Genomic DNA, 15,367 nt, shown 5'->3' with positions numbered 1-15,367 from the left:
ACTTCCCTAACATCGGAAACAATCTTCCTGCATCTAGTCTGTCCAATCCCTTTAGAATTTTATACGTTTCAATAAGATCCCCCCTCAATCTTCTAAATTCCAGTGAGTATAAGCCTAGTCGATCCAGTCTTTCTTCATATGAAAGTCCTGCCATCCCAGGAATCAATCTGGTGAACCTTCTCTGTACTCCCTCTATGGCAAGAATGTCTTTCCTCAGATTAGGGGACCAAAACTGCACACAATATTCTAGGTGTGGTCTCACCAAGGCCTTGTATAACTGCAATAGAACCTCCCTGCTCCTGTACTCAAATCCTTTTGCTATGAATGCCAACATACCATTTGCCTTTTTCACCGCCTGCTGTACTTGCATGCCCACCTTCAATGACTGGTGTACAATGACACCCAGGTCTCGTTGCATCTCCCCTTTTCCTAATCGGCCACCGTTCAGATAATAATCTGTTTTCCTATTCTTGCAACCAAAGTGGATAACCTCACATTTATCCACATTAAATTGCATCTGCCATGAATTTGCCCACTCACCTAACCTATCCAAGTCACCCTGCATCCTCTTAGCATCTTCCTCACAGCTAACACCGCCGCCCAGCTTCGTGTCATCCGCAAACTTGGAGATGCTGCATTTAATTCCCTCGTCTAAATCATTAATATATATTGTAAACAACTGGGGTCCCAGCACTGAGCCTTGCGGTACCCCACTAGTCACTGCCTACCATTCTGAAAAGGTCCCATTTACTCCCACTCTTTGCTTCCTGTCTGCCAACCAATTCTCTATCCACATCAATACCATACCCCCAATACCGTGTGCTTTAAGTTTGCACACTAATCTCCTGTGTGGGACCTTGTCAAAAGCCTTTTGAAAATCTAAATATACCACATCCACTGGCTCTCCCCTATCCACTCTGCTAGTTACATCTTCAAAAAATTCTGTAAGATTCGTCAGACATGATTTTCCTTTCACAAATCCATGCTGACTTTGTCCGATGATTTCACCTCTTTCCAAATGTGCTGTTATCACATCTTTGATAACCGACTCTAGCATTTTCCCCACCACCGATGTCAGACTAACCGGTCTATAATTCCCCGGTTTCTCTCTCCCTCCTTTTTTAAAAAGTGGGGTTACATTAACCACCCTCCAATCCTCAGGAACTAATCCAGAATCTAAGGAGTTTTGAAAAATTATTACTAATGCACCCACTATTTCTTGGGCTACTTCCTTAAGCACTCTGGGATGCAGACCATCTGGCCCTGGGGATTTATCTGCCTTTAATCCCTTCAATTTACCTAACACCACTTCCCTACTAACATGTATTTCCCTTAGTTCCTCCATCTCACTAGACCCTCGGTCGCTTATTATTTCTGGAAGATTATTTATGTCCTCCTTAGTGAAGACAGAACCAACGTAGTTATTCAACTGGTCTGCCATGTCTTTGTTCCCTATGATCAATTCACCTGTTTCTGACTGTAAAGGACCTACATTTGTCTTGACCAATCTTTTTCTTTTCACATATCTATAAAAGCTTTTACAGTCAGTTTTTATGTTCCCTGCCAGCTTTCTCTCATAATCTTTTTTCCCTTTCCTAATTAAGCCCTTTGTCCTCCTCTGCTGGTCTCTGAATTTCTCCCAGTCCTCGGGTGTGCCACTTCTTTTTGCTAATTTATATGTTTCTTCTTTGGACTTGATACTATCCCTAATTTCCCTTGTCAGCCATGGGTGCACTACCTTCCCTGGTTTATTCTTTTGCCAAGCTGGGATGAACAATTGTTGTAGTTCATCCATGCGATCTTTGAAATCTTTTGCATATCCACTGTCAACCCTTTAAGTATCATTTGCCAGTCTATCTTAGCTAATTCACATCTCATACCTTCAAAGTTACCCTTCTTTACGTTCAGAACCTTTGTTTCTGAATTAACTATGTCACTCTCCATTTTAATGAAGAATTCCACCATATCATGGTCACTCTTACCCAAGGGGCCTCGCACGACAAGATTGCTAACTAACCCTTCCTCATTGCTCAATACCCAATCTAGAATGGCCTGCTCTCTAGTTGGTTCCTCGACATGTTGGTTCAGAAAACCATCCTGCATACATTCCAAGAAATCCTCTTCCTCAGCACCCTTACCAATTTGGTTCACCCAATCTATATGTAGATTGAAGTCACCCATTATAACTACTGTTCCTTTATTGCACACATTTCTAATTTCCTGTTTAATGCCATCCCCAACCTCACTACTACTATTAGGTGGCCTGTACACAACTCCCACCAGCGTTTTCTGCCCCTTAGTGTTATGCAGCTCTACCCATATCGATTCCATATCCTCCAGGCTAATGTCCTTCCTTTCTATTGCGTTAATCTCCTCTCTAACCAGCAATGCTACCCCTCCTCCTTTTCTTTCCTATCTATCCCTCCTGAATATTGAATATCCCTGGAATATATGGAATGAGCTTCCAGAAGAAGTTCACAGGCAGATACAACAACAATGTTTAAAAGGCACTTGGACAGGCAAATGGATAGAAAAGCCTTAATGGTATATTGGCCAAATGCAAACAAATGGAACTGGCTCAGATGGACATTTTGGATGGCCTGGACGAGCTGGGTCAAAGACCCTATTTCTGTTTTTTGTGACTATATCAGACTTACAAATGTTAGATCTTTGGTTGTTAATTTAAGAGGCACAGTAGATCAGCCCCAAAAACACACGAGAGTTATTTTGGAGGCAATTGGATGGGGAAGGCATCAGATTCTGCACTCTATCTGAAAAATAATGCCTGAAATAATGTCTGAGTTAATTCTCAGACAGTGCTCACAGTTGAACTGTGGTTCACAGGATTACAGCACATCAAGAGACTGAAGAAAGGATTTTTATTCTTTCTCCAGCCTCTGTCTGCAGAAACTCGAAGATTAATTGCTTACTCAGACTAGACTTTAAGCTTTCATTGCCAAAAAGATCAAACAGCAAAAGGCTGAAAGAAGCATTGCCTCCAGAAAATAGAAAACAGAAAATAGTTCGAACTGCTTCACTGAACTAAAACCCAGACAGGGCACAAAATAATTGTTAAGATACCAGACAAATATATGGGACTTCAACATTCATTTCACTTTTCATTCAGGATGAATTAATGGGAATTAATGGGAATGCCAGCATTTATTGCCCATTCCTAATTGTCCTTGAAAAGGTGCTGAGCCGCCATCTTGAGCTGCAGCAGTCGGTCTGGTGAATGTACACTCAGAATTCTAACGGATAGGAAGCTCAAGCAACACACACAAAATGCTAGAGGAACTCAGCGGGCCAGGCAGCATCTATGGAAAAAAGTACAGTCGACTTTTCCCTTCATCAGGACTAAAGAAAAAAGAGCTGAGGAGCAGATTTAAAAGGTGGGGGGGAGGGCAGAGAGAAACGCCAGGCGATAGGTGAAACTTGGAGGGGGAGGGATGAAGTAAAGAGCTGGGAAGTTAATTGATGAAAGAGACAGAAGGCCATAGAAGAAAGAAAAAGGGGGAGGAGCACCAGAGGGAGGTGATGTGCAGGCAAGGAGATTTTTTTTGTTAAACAAAATATACTTTATTCAAAAATAAAATTATATACAATAAACCATTCAATGACTCTCAATCCTTTACAACTGTTTCCATTGCGGTCTTTACATTTCCACACTTTTGCCACCCAGGTGGCACTCTGTTACTCCATATTTACATACACTTGTTGAGGGGTATATACCCTGGCCCCCTCCCCCTACCCCTCGTGCAGGCAAGGAGATAAGGTGAGGGATGGAAAAGGGGATGGGAAATAGTGAACTCAAGTTATGGGGCGACACAAAAGCATAATGGTTAGCACAACACCTTACAGTACCAGTGACTCAGGTTCAACTCCTGCTGCTGTTTCTAAAGAGTTTGTATGTTCTCCCTGTGACCACCTGCTTTTCCTCCAGGTGCTCCGGTTTCCTCTCACAGTCCAAAGTCATACCGGTTGGCAGGCTGCTTGGTCATTGTAAGTTGCCCTGTGATTAAGCCAGGATTAAATTGGAGGATTACTGGGTGGCGAGGCTCAAATGGCTGTAAGGGTCTATTCTGTGCTGTATCTCAATAAATAAATAAATTGAATGACAGTTTCAAATATTTGAGCGTAATATTACTGATAACGTATTTCCAATCTATGGGATGTTTTTGATATTAAATATTTACTCTTTTGCCAACATAGCAATAATCACCACACTTTGCAAAGTAATCCACTGCCTGCTATGATGTGAGGCATTTTGACAATGTGCTTAACTGTTCCATAGATACAACCCTCATCTCTGTCAAACCCCTCACTTGCCCTTGCCGGTCAGTATAAGATGGCTCATTTCATTAGATCCATCCCTGGAAGCTGTGCTGTAAAAATACGGAGTCATTTATTCATTCATTATGGGTCCTGTTGTATGAGGTATGCAATCACGGTCCTTCCATGACCATGATCGCTGTTGGCAGATTTTGTCTTTGCCTTCTTCTGGACAAAGTCTTTACAAGACGGGTGACCCCAGCCATTATCAATACTCTTCAGAGATTGTCTGCCTGGTGTTAGTGGTCACATAACCTGGACTTGTGATATTCATCAGCTGCTTATATGACTGTCTACCACCTCTCCCATGGCTTCACATGACCCTGATCTGGGGGCAGTGTGGGCTAAGAAGGTGCTACATCTTGTCCAAGGGTGACCTGCAGGCTAGTGGAGGGAAGGAGCACCTTGCACCTCCTTTGGTAGAAACATATCTCCACCCCGCTACCCTATAGAGTCATATGCTTGTAAAATATGGAGACAAACCCTTCAGCCCATCACACCTGTGTTGGCTATCATATCTATCTATACTAACAACATTATCCAGCATCCTCTGCCATGGTTTTCTGAGAGCTAAATAAGTACATGCATAGGCTTCTCTGAGGATCATCACCTTGTCGTGGTGGAGTGGCTTGTGAGTTCCTACGATCTTCAGAGCAATGCCTTGTGAGCTTAGCTCCTGGCAGTGAAGTCAAGGGAGAGGTTCCAGTCAAAGAGCCATCCAACCAAGACCTCAATGGTGGAGCTGGCGTAAGTTGATGGCACTTCATAACAGCAGTGAAGATGGAGGAAGACTGTAGTAGTAAAGGTCCCCATGCCACTGGATCCTGACTCCAACCAGTCGAGGACCATACATTGGCTGCGTGTGCATCAGTCTCCTCGCATTAAATAAAGTCATGCACAGGCATTCTCCACTAAGGCAATACAACCTATCATCATGGATTAAGTCCTGTGGTTATCTTAGATCATCCTTTCCACACAGGGGCTCCCAACATTTTTGACGCTATGAAGCTCTACAGTTAACCAATGGGCCCATGGACCCCAGGTTGGGAACCCCTGGTACAGCCACCTGAGGTCTCACCAAGCTCAAGCTCTTAGGAGACAGCATACTCAACAGCATAATCACACTATTACTACATGGATAGGAGAGGTTTCGAGGGAAAAGGGTTAAACGCAGGCAGGTGGGACCAGCTGACAGGGTAACACAGTTGGTGTGGGTGAGTTGGGCTGGAAGGCCTGTTACCATGCTGTATGACTCTCTGACTCGAGCCCATTTAAGCCCTTATTAAATGTGAGAGTACCTGCCTCCTCCAAACCTCTCAGACAATGCTTGCCATATTTCAGGTGTACTCCAAGAGAAAAACAATTTGTTCCAAGTCTCCTATCTCTCATCTTATACCTATGCCCTCTGGTTATACAGTAGGTATCCAAGCTTTTAAATTTTAAATGTACAGTCAATGTTTACTTAGTAATTGCTTGTGGGAAGAATGCCAAACTAGAATTTTAATTTGATCAACATTAAATATATGAACTAATTTGATACTTTTAAAATTCAACTGGCAGCTCTGATCGCGAAGAATTTATGTTGAGGTGACCTGCTTGTCCATAATGCTGACACATACATTGAATTACTGCTGTGTCAGAAAATAAAATCAGTGTTTTGAAAACAGGTACAATGAAGCATTCTCAATATTTATTTTATTTGTTTCAAAGTAGTCTAACAAGCAACAGCAAATCTCCAGTAAATGCTAGGCCGGTGACTGATTTTATGTCTAAGGCCCAGACAATTCCACTGGAAATATTAATCACAAGAGATTCTGCAGATGCTGGAAATCTTGAGCAACACAAACAAAATGTAGTAAGTCAGGCAGCATCGATGGGGTGGGGGTATAAATGTTGCTCTTTCTCAGCCCTGCCACTAGATGGCAGAATGCATAGTAGTGCAGAGTTCAACTTGGGAGAATGTGACAAAGATTTCACCATTATCCCTCTCTAATCTCTATTAATTTTCAATGGCTTCACATCATTTAATTTCCTTTAGTTGCAAAATGTTTATGAAGCTCTGGTTTAAAATTAGAAACTGAGCAAGCATCGACTTCCTCACGCAGAAGAGAACAGCTACCACAATTATCTCAGTCGTAGGGAATATAGTCTGGATGTGTATTCATGTTTTGGGGGCAGAGGACTATGTTGGTGCTCAGGTGAGTGGGAGTGACCTCCAAGAGGACCACAACCTTGTCGTGGTTTGGAGGCCTACATGCCTCAATGAGTTATGTTGGCCAGAGTCAGAGCTTTACGCTTTGGCTCTTGGTAGGGTCAACCGTGCCAAACAGGTCAGACAAAGAGTGGTCCACCGGTCCTCCAGGTTCAGGGATTCAGCTCAGGACTAACAACCCTGACTAGAAAAACGAAACAGCAAATGAAGAATCCTACATCTGAATGCAACAGTATTTCTGAGTCCACACCTGAGACTAGAATGACTGACAGTAGTGAATACCGAGAGGATGCTACTGACATGATGAAGGAAGCCCTGAACACTGCAGAAGATGGAGGACATTCATTGCTGCCCTGAACGCCAGTAAGTAAGAGTGGGAGGGAGGCTGTTACTGTATTGCTTTGCCATTTGGGGTGTTCTGTTGTGCTGCTTTCTGTGTTGTTCCATTGAATATGTTGGTACTGGAATGTGTGGCAAAAGCTACAGGCTGCCCCCAGCACATCTTGGGTGTTTTGCTTGTTAATGCAAATGACACATTTCACTGTACATGTGATAAATACATCTGAATCTGAGCCTATTTTGTTGTTCAGCTCTGGTCAAGGAATTTTAGACCATAAGACATGGGAGCAGAATTAGACCATTTAGCCCATTGAGTTTGCTCTGCCATTCTATCATTTTCCTCTCAACCCCATTCTCTTGCCTTCTCCCTGTATCCTTTAGTGCCTGACTAACCAAGAACCTATCAACCTCCGCTTTAAATATGCTCAAAAAGTTGGCCTCCACAGCTGTCCAAGGCAATGAATTCCACAGATCCACTACCCTCTGGCTAAAGAAATTCCTCCTTATCTCTGTTCTGGACATTCCCTAGTGTTCACTAAGAGTTTTAACCTCTCACTTCTGCAGTCTGCGGTACCCACCTGCTTCAAGCGGACTTATACTGGTGCCAAAGAAGAACGTGGCAACCTGCCTCAATGACTATTGTCCAATAGCACTTACATCCACAGTGATGGGGCGTTTTGAAAGGTCGGTGATGAAACGTATCAACTCTCGCCTGAGAAGTGACTTGGATCCTCTTCAATTTACCTACTGGTGCAACAGGTCCATAGCAAATGTCATCTCATTGGCTCTTCACTCAACCCTGGAAAACATGGGCACCAAACATGCACACATCAAGATGGTCTTTATCGACTAAAGCTCAGCATTCAATACCACCATCCCCTCAAAACTAATGAATAAGCTTCAAGACCTTGGCATCAATATCTCCTTGTACAATTGGATCCTTGATTCCCTCACTTGCAGACCCCAGTCATTTCCTATTGGCAACAACATCTCCTTCACAATCTCCATCAGCACAAATGAACCACAAGGCTGTGTGCTTAGCCCCCTGCTCTACTTGTGTGGCACTGTTTGGCTCAGCACATATTCAAGTTTGCTGACGACACCACTGTTGACCAAATGAAAAGTGGTGATGAATCAGCATATAGGAGGGAAACTGAAAACCTGGCTGAGTGGTGCCACAACAACAACCTTTTACTAAGTATCAGTAAGACCAAAGAGCTGAGTATTGACTTCAGTAGAAGGAAACCAGAGATCCAAGATCCAGATCTTATCAGGGGATCAGAGGTGAAGAGCATCAGCAACTTTAAATGCTATGGTGTTATTAGTTCAGAGTACCTGCCCGTGAAATTGCAAAGACTGCGCGGCAGTGCCTCTACTTCTTTAGGAGTTTGCAATGATCTGGCATGACATCTAAAACTTCGACAAACTTCTCTAGATATTTGGTGAAGAGTACATTGACTGGCTGCAACACTGCCTGGTATAGACACACCAATACCCTTGAAAAGAAAATCCTACAAAAAGTACCAGACGTGGTGAGTCCATCACAGATAAAGTCCTCCCCACTACCATTAAGCACACCTACATGAAGCACAGGAGGACAGCATCTATTATCCAGGAATCCCATCACTCGGGTCATGCTCTTTTCTCACTGTTGCCATCAGGAAGAAGATACAGGAGCCACAGGACTCACACCACCAGGTTCAGGAGAAGTTATAAAGCCTCAACCATCAGGCTCTTGAACCAAAGGGGATAACATCACTCAACTTCACTTGCCCTACCATTGAAATTTACCCACATCTTATGGACTCATTTCATCTCATGTTCTCAATATTTATTGCTTATTGTTTTATTATTATTATTTCTTTCATTTTGTATTTACAATGTTTGGTGCCTTTTGCACACTGGTTGAACACCCAAGTTGGTTAGTGTGTTCTTTGTTTGATTCTATTTTAGTTATTATTCTATTATGGATTTATTGAATATGCCCATAAGAAAATTAACCTTAGGGGTTGTATATTGTGACATATATGTACTTTGATAATAAATTCTGCTTTGAACTTTGTAAACTACATACTGATGTAGTTGGTGTCTACAGTTCATGATGCCACTGAAATGGTTCTTTGAGAGGTATTTTAAGGTTTCTTAAAATAACAATCTGGTATGATTGTGTTTGTAACAGCAGCAATGGATATTTGAAGCCCGAAATGGTGTGATTGTTGTTGGTCTTTGAGGTTTGATTTGAATGGGAACTGGATGGCATGGGTGCCTGTCTAACTGCAGTATACTTGGTTGGATGAATCAGTTCATCTGTATCTGTAGCTTTTTAAAAAAAATTGATGTTGATTGTATAGCTAAAGGGATTTTGTGTGATCCTGCAGATCGACAGACAATGATTAGAATTTACACAGTTGTAACAGAATTTAACACAGTGGGTGCTTGACTATATTTTTATGTTAATTTTATGCGTTGGATAAAGAGAGATTTATAAAGATTAGCTTTATTTGTCAGATATACATTGAAACATACAGTGAAATGCCCAGTTTGTGTCAATGAGCAACACAGTCTGAGGATGTGCTGGGGGCAGCCCACAAGTGCCAACATGCATTTGGAGCCAATGAGGTATGCCCATAATTTACTAATCCTAACCAAAACATCTTTGGAACGCGGGAGGGAACCCAAGCACCTGGAGGAATCCTATGCAGTCATGGGAAGAACGTACAAACTCCTCACAGATGGCGCTAGAATTGAACTCCAATCTCTGTAATGTCCCAATAACATAATACGGTACTAACTTTGATGCTACCGTGCTGCTGTAATATTATTCTCCAAACAATTCTTAATAAAATAGGTATGGACTGAACAGTGAAATAAACATTAAATGTGATCATGATTTAGCAGCTGAATTTCTTATCAAACGGGTTTTATTAAGGTGATTAAAGCACACTAATGTACAATGAACATAATCAAACAAGCTTTTCTATAAAAAGGACTACCTTAATCTTTTGTTCCATTAAAAGCTGTTCCATGCTATCCTGTTCTACACCAGGAAGCATGTTTGCCATCCACTCAATCAGAGAAATCTAAATTACTTTTAAACTAGAAAAGAGAGCCGAAGAAATGAATAGGGGAAAAAGATTAACATTCATTCAAAGGGATTGCTACCCAGCAATGCATAATCAAGTTAGACTTGGTGCTGATTGAATAACCCATAATAATATCCTTATCGCATAGTGCTAAAATGCTTGTTGTATATGCATGTCATCCTTCTAATCTGCTAGAAAGATACCAAACTACACATCATTGACAACTTATAATATGAAAGGGGGAACAAGAAATGGGTATTAATATATTATTGAAGCTATCTAGGGAATTATGGATAATTCTAAACATTATAAAGTATAATTTTTATTAGCACAGTAGAAATGCTACAGGATGAGTAGGTGGGGCATTATTCTGAAGACATACACTTAGTGGCCATTTTATTAGGTACACCAGCTCGTTAATGCAAATATCTAATCAATCTGTCATGTGGCTGCAACTCAATGCATAAAAGCATGCAGACGTGGTCAAGAGGTTTAGTTGTTGTTCAGACCAATCATCAGAATGGGGAAGAAATGTGATCTAAGTGACTTCAACTTTGGAATGATTGTCGGTCCCAGATGGGGTGTTTTGAGTATCAGAAACTGATTTCTTGCCATCTTCACACACAACAGCCTCTAGAGTTTACAGAGAATGGTACAAAAAACAAAAAAAAATCAGGTGAGTGGCAGCCTGTGGGATAAAATGCCTTGTTATGAGTGAGGTCAGAGGAGAATGGCTAGTTTAGCTGACAGGAAGGTGGCAGTAATTCAAATAACCACATGTTACAACAGTGCTATGCAGAAGATCATCTCTGAATGCACACACATCACACCCTGAAGTGGATGGGCTACAGTAGCAGAAGACCATGAACATACAAAAGTGCATCTCTTGTATCTTAAGAAGCTGTGGAATTCAAATTCAAATAATTAAAAAAGCTTGTAATTTAAACAAAACAATATCAGTAGTACTTCAATCTGGTTGAAATCCTTCAGGGAAGGAAATTTGCCACCTGATGAAAGCCGTTGGCCTGAAACGTCGACTGTTCATTCCTCTCCATAGATTTCTCCAGCAGCTTTTGTGTGCGGCTGGATTTCCAGCATCTGCAGCACCTCTTCAGAATCAGAATCAGGTTTATTATCACCAGCATGTAACGTGAAATGTGTTAACCTAGCAGCAGCAGTTCAATGCAATTCATAATATAAAGAGAAAAAATAATAAAATAAAATATATCCTCCCTGTGTACTCTTGTGTTTATAATAACTGATTCTTATCGGTCTATCCGAGCATACCAATGTAGTTGACTCCTAATGCCTTCTCTTTTAGGGATGAAGAAGAAATGATGGTGTCAGCAGCAATACTCTCATTCTGCGAATAAATAAATCATTTATAATGTACATTACAATGTGAACAGGTGAACAGTTAAGAACAATGGACCATACACTTACAAAGTTAATTATAGATTCATTGACATAAAAGACATTAAGGAGACGCTGTGCATTTGAACTTCATGTAACATATTTTCATTAACTAAATAATTGACGTAGCTTTAAATCATGACTAAATGGTCAATTATATTCCATGATGGCTTAACATGAACATAAGAAAATGCAAAATGCATGGGATGTAGGAACATTGTCTAGCAGATAGCTATTCCAGTTTTTGTTTCACTGTTTTACACAGAGAGTGGTGAGTGCGTGCAATTCCATGCTAGGGATAGTGGTAGAAGCAGATACGTTAGGGGCATTTAAGAAACTCTTCGATGGATACATGGTTGATAGAAATTTTTATTAATTTATTTAGCGCTGCGGTATGAAGTAGGCCCTTCTGACCTTTCAAGCCACGCTGCCCCAGCAACCCCAGAACCCCAATTAACCCTAACCTAATCATGTGACAATTAATAATGACCAATTAAACTACCCAGTATGGGAGGAAACCAGAGGATCCAGAGAAAACCCACGCATTCCACTGGGAGGACGTACAGAGACTCCTTACAGAACGGCGGTGGCATTGAACTCCAAACTTCGGGACTCCCTGAGCTGTAGTAGCATCATGCTAACTGCTATGGCACCCAGTTGAGGGCGATGTAAGAGGGAAGCGTTAGATTGATCTTTGAAGGTCGGGCCAATGTCATAGATTGAAGGGCCTCTACTGTGCTCTAGTGTTCCCTGTTGTGTGCTTTAGTTCTATGCTTCAGATATTCTGCCTGATTTATTCAATTTAAACTAGCATGGCACCTTCCATACGATCAGGATTAGGATTTGCGCTCATTTGTATTGACTAATGCTCTTCCATTAATGGGAGCAGATTGCAAAGATTTCACCTATTCCTCTAGTATTGTGTGTGCGTATGTATTTTAATTATTTTCTGAATATGTCAATTTTACACATTTAGAAAAATACGTCACAATTCAATGGCAAAAGAAAACAGCTACCTTGTCTAGCCTTGCTTAAGAATTTTATGGATTTTTATTTCCCTATCAAAAATTATATGGCATACACTTGGAAGTTAGAATTCATAAATGGTGAAGAGCAATTTTGGCTACCAAACATATAGTTAAGCAAATAGAAATCTCAACATTTTCCTGGAAGCTAATATTTCATTAAATAAAAAATGCAGAGTTTAAATCTCGTAGGACATACAAACTGCTCTCTCAGGAGCAGTCAATTTGAGTGATGTTGTTCTGGTGGTGGTTGCAAGACTTTGAAGTTCAAAGTTAAGGCCAGCATCAGTTGGGAAATTGAGTTTACTTCAATAAGGTTCAAACTGATTGAACTAGTGTGAGGAAGAAGTTGGGGGTTGAGCTCCTGGATTTTTGAGGAGAGTCAGATAAAATGATCTAAGAACAATGCTGTACACCTAAATTCTGAAACTTTTTAAGCAGTATTCTTTCACATACATTGTAGTGGAGGATTTTCTCTCGAGAAAACAGTATGAGGGTAAAATATGAAAATACACAATGCCATCAATGATCAAGCACAAATAACAAACTGTGAATTTAGCTAAGATACCTAATTCTGGACATTGTATATATATTTAAATAATTTGACTTTAAGCCAAGTTCTAGTAGTTCTTAAACTAAAAAGAAATCTCCATGGTATTCTCTTGTGGTTATCTTCAAAGTATTTTATTTTAAAATTGTTACTCATTTTGATTTTATTCAAAATAAATATTGGAATCTTAAGGAGTACATTTTATCTTGACACATACAGATTTGTTCCTTTAAAAATAATTTGAATATGTATTATAAAGATTAATATTCTTACAAGTTGACAGTTATCAAGAGTGGCTTGAACCAGACATAGACTAACACAATTTTGATATAGCAGTGCATCATTTACATAATTACAAAATAATAATCAAGTGCCACAGTATCCCACAGTATAGCTTATATTTTGAATTGACTTTTGTGGAAAAGTACCGCAATATTTCAAATCCTTAAAATCCAATATGTCATATAATACTGCTTTGATATTCTGGTTCAAGCTATTCATCTGGCTTCAAAACAAAATACTGAAACAGAACATATTTGTTTATTGAGAGCTCAATAGTCCATACGGCTTTGTAGAATTTATTCAGTAAGCGGCACGAAATGAAGCTAGGAAGTAATAAAAATGAGAAAGTAAGGCCAACAGCACTTCTTTTTCTCTCTGGCAAATCGACAAATGGGATAACCGTGGTGTCTCCGATGTCTGTGAACCTGTACCAGGTACTGCGCAGCCCTCTACGTCGCCACGAAGTGTCTGGGGTGTTCATCCGGTTCTTGCTGCAATGTATACCAACAGGACTGGGCTCCATCACCCACAGAGACATAAAAGCAAGCGCTTATTTGGAAATGACTAGATGTGAATCCTTAAAGTAGATAGCTGGACGATTTCCTAAACAGTTATTTCTCGACCTAAAGAGAATCCACTGCACTCACTCAGCAGTAATGCTCTCGGTTACCGCTGCTCTCCACTAATTCCAGTTTAACTTCAGACACCGTGATTTCAATCAAGATCTTACTTGGGTGTCGCCGCCCTTCAAATCTCATACGCTGTGAAAAAAAAATCACAACTGTTGCCCACAGTTGCAGCCAAACGATTTAAAAAGCACACTCCGTTACCCTGCCTCTGTTAATTGCACGTGGATTCGATTTCGAAACAAACCCAACTTTGCTATTCTCGGTCTGGGTACCCCCCGCCCGAGCTCCTGGGCGACAGCTTGTCACGCCTTGCGCACGTCTCCTCCCGCCCGTGCCCGGCCTCTAGGTTCATTTCGCGCATTAACAAGTGTCTAAGCAACACCGGGTAACTGAAACCGGATTCCGCTGTGAAACGCGGCCAGTATTAAACAGGCGCTTGAGGGCGCTACATAAATACAGTCGTTTCTTTATATATATAAATACTGCCCCCCCCCCAACCAGGTAATCCCAAATTGTCCTTCGCAAAGTGTTGCAGACAATTTGTGCACGAAGACCGTGACCGCCCGGAACGAAAACGCAAACGCGTTTTCCCGTCTAACTTTAAAATGGGCACCCTAAGGTGGCTCGGGGCAGGGATGTGGGCGATGTGAGATGTAGCCTGGTGGGTCGGTTCACCTTCTCGGGAAGTGTGGACGAGGACAACCACGTCCCTGCCTTCACGCGCCACTTAAGCAAAAATGTCACGTACACCCAGCTCATAAGACGTCAAAGCATACCTCTCCAACCATATCAGCATCCATGGACAAATTGCGTCCTACTATGCGAAGACGGTTGTACAGCCTACCTCAGCACATAGGTCCCAAATCGAGCATCATGGACGAAGAGGATGACAACGAGGAGGATACCCGCAGCAAAAGCATCAGGATGAAGGCGATGTCGTCAACTCCAGGAGGGGGAGGCAGCCGAGGACATAATAATAACGATAGTAAGCAAGGGGAGCCGAACCGCGGAGAGGCAGAGACGGTCGTGAACATGAAATGCAACACGAACGGTGATATTAGGATGACCCAGGGAAGTCAGTCCTCCATCAACAGGGCTGAACACGACAGGAGCGAGGAGAAGAAGCCAGACATGGAAGGAGGAGGTTCGTTGCAGAACGAAGAGAAGAAAGAGAACAAAGTGGCTTTCTCTGCCGCCCCGAGCAGGAAGTCGTCCCAGCTTCAGCAGCAGGAGAGGAATTCCGTGAGCTTTCTCATGTCGGAGGGCGCCGAGCAGATCCTGGCCGAGGATGGCGAGCAGAGCGGCAGCCAGGCCAGCTTCATGCAGAGGCAATTTGGGGCTATGCTTCAGCCGGGGGTTAACAAGTTTTCCCTGCGAATGTTTGGCAGCCAGAAGGCTGTGGAAAGGGAGCAGGAGAGAGTGAAATCAGCTGGTGCATGGATTATCCACCCTTACAGTGACTTTCGGTGAGTTCTGCAACGGGGGGGCCCTTAGACACGAAA

General features: G+C 41.8%; 1 protein-coding gene across 1 annotated transcript in view; it reads left to right on the top strand.

The window, feature by feature from the left end:
- Window positions 1-14,505: 14,505 nt before the first annotated feature.
- Window positions 14,506-15,367, top strand: part of LOC140739776 (potassium/sodium hyperpolarization-activated cyclic nucleotide-gated channel 2-like) — a 165,255-nt gene continuing 164,393 nt past the window's right edge. Inside the window, exon 1 of the mRNA XM_073068285.1 lies at window positions 14,506-15,331. Coding sequence (XP_072924386.1) covers window positions 14,664-15,331 — 668 coding nt within the window. The 5' untranslated portion in view covers window positions 14,506-14,663. The remainder of the gene's footprint in view (window positions 15,332-15,367) is intronic.

This window comes from Hemitrygon akajei, chromosome 16 (genome assembly GCF_048418815.1).
Source record: "Hemitrygon akajei chromosome 16, sHemAka1.3, whole genome shotgun sequence".
In the NCBI taxonomy this organism is placed as follows: Eukaryota; Metazoa; Chordata; class Chondrichthyes; order Myliobatiformes; family Dasyatidae; genus Hemitrygon; species Hemitrygon akajei.
Note: the sequence above shows the minus strand (reverse complement) of the source record. Positions and strands in the feature narration are given on the sequence as shown.